This window comes from Silurus meridionalis, chromosome 26 (genome assembly GCF_014805685.1).
Source record: "Silurus meridionalis isolate SWU-2019-XX chromosome 26, ASM1480568v1, whole genome shotgun sequence".
Classification (NCBI taxonomy): domain Eukaryota; kingdom Metazoa; phylum Chordata; class Actinopteri; order Siluriformes; family Siluridae; genus Silurus; species Silurus meridionalis.
In genome coordinates this window covers 1,766,292-1,776,291 of record NC_060909.1, presented here as the reverse complement: position 1 = coordinate 1,776,291, position 10,000 = coordinate 1,766,292, and the positions used below count along the sequence as shown (strand labels likewise).

At 41.2% G+C, this 10,000-nt stretch overlaps 1 protein-coding gene across 2 annotated transcripts in view; it reads right to left on the bottom strand.

The window, feature by feature from the left end:
• Positions 1-10,000, bottom strand: part of rhpn2 (rhophilin, Rho GTPase binding protein 2) — a 30,504-nt gene that overhangs the window by 18,181 nt on the left and 2,323 nt on the right. For both annotated transcript variants that reach the window (XM_046840520.1, XM_046840519.1), the window contains exon 2: positions 6,871-6,986. In XM_046840520.1, the coding sequence (XP_046696476.1) occupies positions 6,871-6,986 (116 nt within the window). The remainder of the gene's footprint in view (positions 1-6,870; positions 6,987-10,000) is intronic.

Here is a 10,000-nt window from a genome sequence, read left to right as displayed (position 1 = left end):
AGAAAAGACAATCAGACAGACACACACTCAGAGACACTGGTAGACAAACACACACACTCAGAGACAATCAGAGACACACAAAGACAATCAGACAGATACACACTCAGACACACACTCAGAGACACTGGTAGACAAACACACACACTCAGAGATACTGGCAGACAGACACACACACTCAGACACTGGTAGACAAACACACACTCAGAGATACTGGCAGACAGACACACACTCAGACAATTTTTTCAGGCTGAAGTACCAATATTTCTACTATGACCACAAAACCTTCTACAGATCAACAACAATCCTGCAACTCGGGGACGATTTACAGGTCAAAGTTTACAGAAATAAACATTACTGCATATTTAAAAAGTAGCACTAGAGGAAATCATCCTCTATTTCCTGTTCACTGAACCGGCTTTGCTGCTGAGCTCCTTTTATTTGTGTTTCGCCTTATTGGCTTCTTTAGCTGGAAATCTGCAGAACAAGGAGACAAAAATAGTAACGTCTACGGCCGAGAGACAGACGGACCTCGGCGTGTCTCCGATCCTGCGTATGGGCGGAATGACTTTTCACCTCCGACAAAAAGGACAAAACACAAACAGGGGTCAAACTGTCCAATGAAATCAGTCAATGAGCACACACACACACACACACACACACACACACACACACACAATAATGAGTCATAAGCAGCTAAAAAGCAGCAAATATATATATATATAATGTTTGTGTGTGTGTGTGTGTGTGTGTGTGTGTGTGTGTGTGTGTGTGGTTAATCAAATTGCCTGAAGATAAGAACGTCTTCTGAGTCTCTGATGATCCTCAGGATCCAGGAGTTCGTTCCTGATATAAACAACATCTGGATATTTTCTTTTTCTTTAATAAAAATGATGAAGAAATTCCTTTCAGCAGACAGGACCGATGAGACGATCTAATTTATTAAACCCTCTCCAGTATGATTTCTACTCAGGGGAGAAAGAAATGCTGCAGCTGCAGGGTTTCACTCCTTCTCACACACACACACACACACACACACACACACACACACACACACACACACACACACACACACACACGAGTGTTTACCAGCCTTTATCACAAGAGCTGCTTCAATAAAAAATACTGTTTTATAAACAAGTAGATTAATTTTTCTATCTCTCGAACCCTCGGCACAATATTCAGCTCCACGTGGTCTGGCTGGAGAAGAGAAAACGTTTTTCTCCTCATGGGGAACCCGCTGCAGTCTGGATGATTAATATATTCGATTCAATCGTGAGATTTCGTTTACACCTGGACACTGTGCTGAATTTACACCTGAACATTTTAATGCAGAAAAAGTGACTATAACTAATGTAAAGGAGAGAGAGAGAGAGAGAGAGAGAGAGAGAGAGAGAGAGAGAGAGAGAGAGAGAGAGAGAGAGAGAGTGCACTATTGTGATTAATTATCACTATTTATACTATAAAATCACAGTTTGAGAAGTCTGCAAAAAAACCTTCATGTAATCAGAACTTCAGGTGATCAGAACATGAGATAATCAGAACATGAGGTGATCAGAACTTCAGGTGATCAGAACATGAGGTGATCAGAACATGAGGTGATCAGAACATGAGGTGATCAGAACATGAGATAATCAGAACATGAGATAATCAGAACTTCAGGTGATCAGAACTTCAGGTGATCAGAACATGAGGTGATCAGAACATGAGGTGATCAGAACATGAGGTGATCAGAACATGAGGTGATCAGATCTTCAGGTGATCAGAACTCCTGTGTGACGTCTGGTAAGTAAAACATTTCAAATCAAAACCAGATCAAAAAGGTCTCGCTGTCCATGTCTTCATAATGATCTTTATAATGGAAGCAGGACGTTATATTTCTTTTCAGATTAAGATGCTCAGGTGTTTGTCACTGGGCTCCTCAATGGGTGTTCCTGAGAATGTTCCTGATGTTTGCTCTGAGAAACACAGAACAAACAATAGCAGCTCTGTATGCATTTATGTATTTATTTTCTTTTCACCTCCTGCATTTAATCTACACTCTACATAGACGACAAAGTTTACACAGTGTATTGATCCAGCTTCAGGCTGCATCCACGCTAATCCCAAAAGATCTGAATCCTAAAGGATTTCGATTCTGATTGACCAAAAGCTAATTAAATCTAATTAAATTTATTTATTTGGAGTATAAAATAAATTCCTGAAAGACAAACACTGATTTATTTTTCTTACTATTATTCTTAATAGTTCTTAATAATAATTCTTTTTCTTCTTATTATTATTACTGAGGTATCTAAAGATAAATAAAGTGCAGGTTGATAACTTGTGTGTGTTGGAGGTGAAGTTCTGAACCACAATCTCAGGGGTCATATTTCCCCATGAAACCTTTAGAACATTCTGCTTTGATGTACTGTGTGTGTGTGTGTGTGTGTGTGTGTGTGTGTGTGTATAAACATGTCCTTGGTTGCTGAATACTGTATCCTTGACCACGGGGCCTCTACAGAGATGCCGTGAGTTGACCCCGGGGCCCGTCCTCCAAGCGACAATATTCTCTAATAAGCTTTATGAAGGAAGCCCTTCTCTGAGGAGATAAAAGACATTTTCCTGAGGTTTTCTGCTTGTTAGACTCGACAGCATGGACAGATTATATTCATACTCATTAAGTGTAGATCGAGATCCAGTCCCAGGATCCTGTATAAGCTTCTTCTGGTCATGTGGCTCAGATTCCGTGAATAATAAAGTCGAGCTTATCAAGTTTTTTAAGAAACCAGACTGTTACTTAGCAAAGGGTTTACACAGTCAAGGTCACTGATAGTAAACGGATGTACACCTTCAGGATAATGGCCTCCTTGAGAAGGAAAGAAAAAAAGACTAACTGGGGGCAGGATTTGTAGTCGGTTGGTCTAATTGGTGCTTCTGATTTTCTCTCTCAGGTCTGGTGGCCTGTTTTTGATCATTAACGTCGAGTTTAACATTTGACACGATCAAAGATTTATAGAAGACGGCAACCTTAAAAAGGAATTCTAACAACTTCATGACCGTGAACATACAATTAGTGGACTGATTCATTAAAAAAATGGATCTCATGTCTCCCTGTGGTGTTGCTCAACCCTAAAACATCTGGGTCAGAGCGCTGAATGGCGCAAAAAACAAAAAACATTCACATGGAAATGCCTTTCGATACATAGATCATGGCAAGATTTGATTTCAAATAACCACTCGACAATCACAGAGAAGTAAAAAAGAATCCCAACATGGATTGGACAAGCAGAAGAGCACATCAGGTTCCTCCCCTGTGAGAGAACAGGAACCTGAGGCAGCAAGCAGGGGTTCACCTGGACAGATTGGAGCAGGTAACAGAGTTGCCAGTAATGGTTTTTAAATCTTAAATATTCAACACCCTTTTTTGGCCACTATATCATATACCGAAGCCAAATATATCACCTAACTGTATGTGTGTGTGTGTGTGTGTGTGTGTGTGTGTGTGTGTGTGTGTGTGTGCCTCTGTACCATACACTCACCAATCCATCTTGGCTTTAATAAGTGCAGGCTGTTGTTAGGAGAAGCACTTTTGAACTTCATCATTAATACCAACAAAATGTGTGTTTATTCTAGAACATACACTTCTCTGCCCCACAGCTGTGTACACGCACATGCTCTCTGCAGAACATTCGCTCATTCAGTAGACTGAAAAGGCAGCTACCAGCTTGTATCAGGAGAAGGACGAGTCTATCTGATAGGATTTGAGGAAATACAAAGCCGCTGATAAAGCCTGGCATGAGCGTGTCTGGAACACGAGTGAGTGGATCTGAGCTGAGATTTAGGATTTTATTTTCTGTAATCTGTGTACACACACAAACGCAAACCCACAGAGAAAAGCTCTCGGTAAAAAGTACTGTTCAAGGTCAAGCACAGGTCAGTGTGTGGTTCTGGGGCCGGGGGATCGACAGGTTGATTTGAAGCTGGGATTCACCTACACAACTGCAGCTCAGTTACAGGAAATGCAAATCTCAGTGTGTGCTTCTGTGTGTCATTTCTCTAATGGCTTCATTTGCATACTTTTAGTGTGAACAGCTGGATGTAGTGTAGTTTTACACAAGACAAGAAAGGTTGAGAGGAGATGGGACAAGGGGACAGAGTCAGAGTGAGACGAAACCAGACAGGGAGAGACAAGACAGGATGAGACGAGACCGGGTGATAAAAGACAAGACAGAGCAAGACAAGACATGAAAGGGTGAGACAAGACGAGACTTAGCGAGGCGAGACAAGACAGAACAGGGTGAGATGAGACAAGACGAGATGAGACAATGTGGGAGAAGACGAGACAGAGCAAGACAAGACCAGATAGTGCGAGAGAAAACGAGACAAGACAGGCAAAGATGAGACATGGTGAGAGAAGACAAGACAGAGCGAGATGAGACAAAGTAGGACAGGATGAGACAAGGCAAGATAAGCAGAGATAAGGCAAGACCGGGTGAGATAAGATAGACACGGTGAGAGACGAGATGAGAAAAGACAAGAAAACTCCCATGTGAAACCAGAAATCAGGAGAACATTAGTGGAATGATCACATTCTCCAATCCAGTGAAAGTGTATGACGTTGCCGTGTGACACCAAAAACATACAAAACATTGCTGGAACAACTGATAAGTCCAAGGCAAGTGTGTAGTGTAGTGTGTGTTTCTCTCTCTCTCTCTAGCTCTCTCTCTCTCTCTGTGTTTCTAGGCCACTAATGAAACTCTATATCCTGGGGCGGTTTTTTCACTCGCTGACCCGCATGCAGTCCTGCTGCCTCACGCACTCGAGTCAGGGAAAAAAAAAACCTAATTCTGGAACAGCACCAGCGTCCAGCAAGGTCCAAAAAGGTACCGAAATGTAATAAATTAGCCAGGAACAGTGGGAGAACCGAGAAACTCTGGAGTAATGAACTGAACTGAATCAACTGAACATCTGTGATCTTCTCTTTAACACTACATGATTCATTTCATGCATTTATTTAAGCAGTAAACCAGCCCAGGCAGGAGCTGATAAAAATCTGCTCTGATGATGATGTTTATTTCCATCATTTTCTCCGAGCTGACGACAAAATATCACACTGTAACACACTTCAGCGTGACCCAGGCAGCATCAGAGCAGAAAACTAGAATCACTCGAACACCATCAAATACAATATCTTTAAAGGAAACACCCAAATATATACACTCTAACCCAAAAAGAACAAATGTAAGATGAGATGAAGTGTAGCTAGTGTGAGGATAAAATAACCACACACACACACACACACACACACACACACACACACACACACACACACACACACACACACACACACACACACACTTCTCCCCTTTGTTTAACCCCGAGAGGCCAAAGAACACAAACCCAGATGATCAAACATATTGTTATGTGTGTACTTTTTCAAGGTGTGGGCTCTGTAATAAGCAGACACACACACACACACACACACACACACACACACACACACACACACACACACACACACACACACACACACACACACTTCGTCTGAGGTACGTCATTACAGTCTCAAACATAGGATCAGAACACACGCCAGTCACGTAGGTGGATACATGAGATTATCTGCAGGTTTTACTTGCGTATACACCATGTATACACACACACACACACACACACACACACACACACACACACACACACACACACACACACACACAGTACTGTTTTGTTTACCCTTAACGCTGTAGGCAGGTGTAACATGCTATAAAGTGAAAATGCTTTCAAAAATAAATGAACATAACCCTAAATCAGTACGAGGTGGTAACAAAATGTTAGTTTTGTAGCAGGCCAACAGATGGCAGCACAAGGCTGCATGCACAGTCACAGGGAGCACCGAACTTCAATAGTCAGTGAGTCAAAAGACATTATCCCGAGTACATCGGGAGCTGGAGCTATTCTGACCACGTGCCCACCCCGTCACCGAGCTCTCCTCACACGTGAGTTTCCCGCCGGAAACAACATGATCAAGTTAACAGCAAGTTTGAACAAAGAGCAAACGTGAAATTCTGCGTGAAACTGGGCAAATCTGCCACAGAGACGTTTGACGTGCGACGAGTTGCTCGAGGAGTTTTGTGCGGCACGAGCACTTCAAGAGCAGAAGAACGTCGCTGGAAGATTACGAGAGATCAGGAAGACCTTTGACGACCATGTTGAAACCGTTAGGCAACACGTGCATTACGATCGTCCGAGAACAAACCACATGATCTCACTTTCCCCCACCCTACTAGCCAGATTTAGCTCCTGCAGGACTTCACCCTCTTCCTAAAGATGAAGTTCGAGCTGTAAGGTTGCTGTTTTGACGCCGTTCTGGAGAGCCGGCACGAATTGCAAAAGGTTAACTTTTGTCTCAATTTGCAGCATTTTTGCAACACGCCCATGTGAACATGTTGAAAATCTCTTTGAAGTTTTCACTCTTCTGGGAAGGCTTTTCATTAGATTTTGGAATGTGACTGAGTATCCATCACGGGAGATGTTTGAGGAGATTGGCGAGGAGGTCTCGGGTTCACTCAGTGTTTTAGTTAATCCCAAAGGTTTTCAGTCAGGGCTTTGGGTGAGCTTAGTGTGAGCTTAGTGCACAGGAGCATTGTCATGTATATACACACACAGGTAGTCCCTGAATTATGATGGTTTGAACTTTTAGATTTTCCTACGATATGTTCAGAAGCTGCCAGGATGTACACGTCTCCCACCCTGTTAGATGCCTTACTCTCACCAGCGGTCGACAGAGTTCAGTTGTCTGTACATATCTGTATTACTTGCAGGTGTACATACAAGTATGCAAGAAACACAGCCTTTGTGTGTGTGTGTGTGTGCACGCTGGTATGCGTTACATACTTGAGGAGATTCTCAGCCCCCGCTCTCATTCTCATCTGTTTGATGATCTGCTGATTGAGGCTCGCTCTCTGGTTTTGAAGCTTACTGCGGCCAGTTTGAGCCAGCGGGTTACAGCCCTGAGAAAGAGAGAGAAATGGGAGGGTGAAAAAGAGAGATACATTTTAAAAAGCTTTATTTAAAACAAATGCAATAAGTTCATTAATCATTATCATTATGGATACACAATGCTCCAGATTCTCATTCTTAATGTAAAAACGTCACGGTATGACTCTGACGCACGTTCCGACAACGTGCAGAGTCTCAAATCACGTCCGAGGCGTGCATCAGTGCATCAGCCTAAAAATAAAACCGAACGCACTACACTACGCCACCCTAAGTTCGTTTCTATTTAAGAATAACAGTCGTATAAACAGTGTGGATATCAATCCATGAAAAATAGAAAACAAAATAACAGACCTGAATCATAAAAATCTACAAAAGGAAATAAATATGAATGTATTAATTATATTAATACTGTATATATTGAGGAAAATAAAAAGACATGCATTGAAACCGTAAAAAAAAAAAAATTAAAACCTTCATAATAAAAAAAGTTAAATCCAAAATTAATATATATATATATATTTTTTAAAAGACACTTTAAATGAACATCAGGGCGCATCAGTGATTTGCCTCTAGAGGCCGCTCTTGTACTGTATAACGCAACCTGGAAAAACTATCAGTATTGATTTGTGCCGAACGCACTTCACTACTCCACCCCAAGTCAGTTCCTATTTATTCAAAACAATAACACCAAGAGTTTTGTATAAACACAGTGGATATCACGGTGTTAGTCATACTGAGATAAGGCAGCGCTAACCGGTATCACCCCCGAGTTCTTACTCAAGCCTTAGGCATTTTAATTCTACACTGTCTAAATGCCATTCACATCCTGTGTACATACCTCAAACACTGAGTCATTCAAGTGTGTCGCACGCAGGACAGAGAACAGAACATTTATGACTAAATTACATCACATTCTTCAGCCACGCCCAAATATATCAGGTGAATTAATCATTATGCATCAGGATAGGATCCTCTACCAACACAAATGCTCCACACGAAACTCAGCAGCACCTAAACGTCACCAACACAACGTTCCACTTTGTGGTGCTTGTAAAAATGCAAATCTGTGAATCTATTAATATGACAGAATAGAATACCACATAAAGGAAAGCTTTCTTCACGAAACCGGTCGAGTTTTATTTCTTCCATGGATAGAAAATGGTTTCACGATATTTACTTTACAGGGTTGGGAAGGTTCATGAAAGCACACACCTGCTACAGGAGCTACATAAACAGACAGGTAACTAGAGGACAGGTGGAGTCGAATAACAAATACTGTATATGTGTGTGTCTATTCCTTCAAACACACACAGTCATTGTCCAAATCTCAGGGTCAGTTCAACGCAGGAGAACTGTATCGCAGCTGGTGAACAAAAGAGAGTATTTTTATTCCGTGTGAATAAACCCTCGCTGCATTTCCACAGCATTCCATCACGTTCAGGAGAATGTGCTCGGTGTGATCTGTATGGAGTCTTCACGCTAAAACTGGTGTAATTCTAGATATTTCAAGAGATTTTACTCTTTTGTAGATTATTTAAGCTTTGAGTTGTGAGCACAAGGATAGAGCTGGAGATGTGCAGGAATTAAAGGTGGAACGATAATGGAACTATGAAAAGTTTTCAAATGGATACTGGACAAAAAAAAATTGTTAAAAAAAAAAAAAAGAATCATGGAAATGTGCAAAAGAGAATAAATATTAATATATTAATTATATACAAAACATTTTTTTTTTAAATAAAAGACATTCAAACAAACAAAAAAAAACCACTTGAAATAATTAAAAACAGTTATGTACAAAAATGTATTTAAAAAGGACACATCAAGTGGAGTCAGTGATTTGCCTTTAGAGGCCGCTCTCGTTCTGTATAACGCAACCTGGAAAAACTATCAGTATGGATTTTTGCTAACTATCGGTACCTATTAAAAATAGCAAAACCAATAAATCGGTCGACCTCTATCAGGAGCCTAATGTGTTCTGGATATTTGAACAAACAATTTATTACATAAAACCTTTGTTTCATATTTATACCTAGTGAACAAAAAACAGATCTTTTTAAATGCATTCTTTTTCCTTTTGAAACCTAATCACACAGCAAACAACTCAAAAGCATCAGTTGCATCAACACCTCAATTTCCATTCAGGAATGTGATTTGGAAACGATAAAACGATTGTATAGAAAAGTGTTCCTGAAAAAACAAACATAACCATGATGCTGGAGTCTCCTATAAAGACACTTTCCGACTATCAAAGAAGCCAAGGAGCGCTGGACTGCTACAGTTAGTTGAATTCGGCATAGCACAAAAACTCTTAAAACCGTAACCAACACATCAATATACATTCTCCTAATGAGCAGCACTGTGTGACCCAGGAGAGTCCAATCCTAAGAGGCGTGGCATCAGTTCACCAGGTTTCACACAGTCTCTAACGCCACAGAGCTCATGGATCACTGTGGCAAACAGCAGAGTGAAACTACTGGTATCAAGAGACCAATACCACGTGCTTAACAATAGAGTAGTGATGTCTCTCACATTCACTCTAGTTCTCATGCAAATCTTTTACCGTTTTACCTCTCTGTCTGGACCAGTCATCTGTAACAGACTTCTTTAACATTTCTACAGCTCTTCCCAGCCTCGGCAGGAGCCGAAACATCTGCGCTACATTAGCGTATGTGGTTTGGCCCCATGCTGATTCTGGCTAGTTGCGACGTCAACAGAGGAAAGACAAGTAGAACATGCAGATTCTGCGAATCCTACACTCTGTGGCCACAGAAGGCAGCTGAAGCAACGATTCAAAACCATCTCACCAATCTGCCACATTCACCATCATCTAATTCTTAACTCATCTTCTATTACCCTGTAATGGTCTCACTTTATAGAGATGATCACAAACCTAACCACAGTACACACCTTCCCCCTGAAACCATCTCCACCCTCTCGTTCTGCATCCAATTCACCAGACCAAAACCATCTATCTGTTTCTAATGCAGTGTCCCAACACCTTCCACAGACTCTTTAGTCAGCAGTA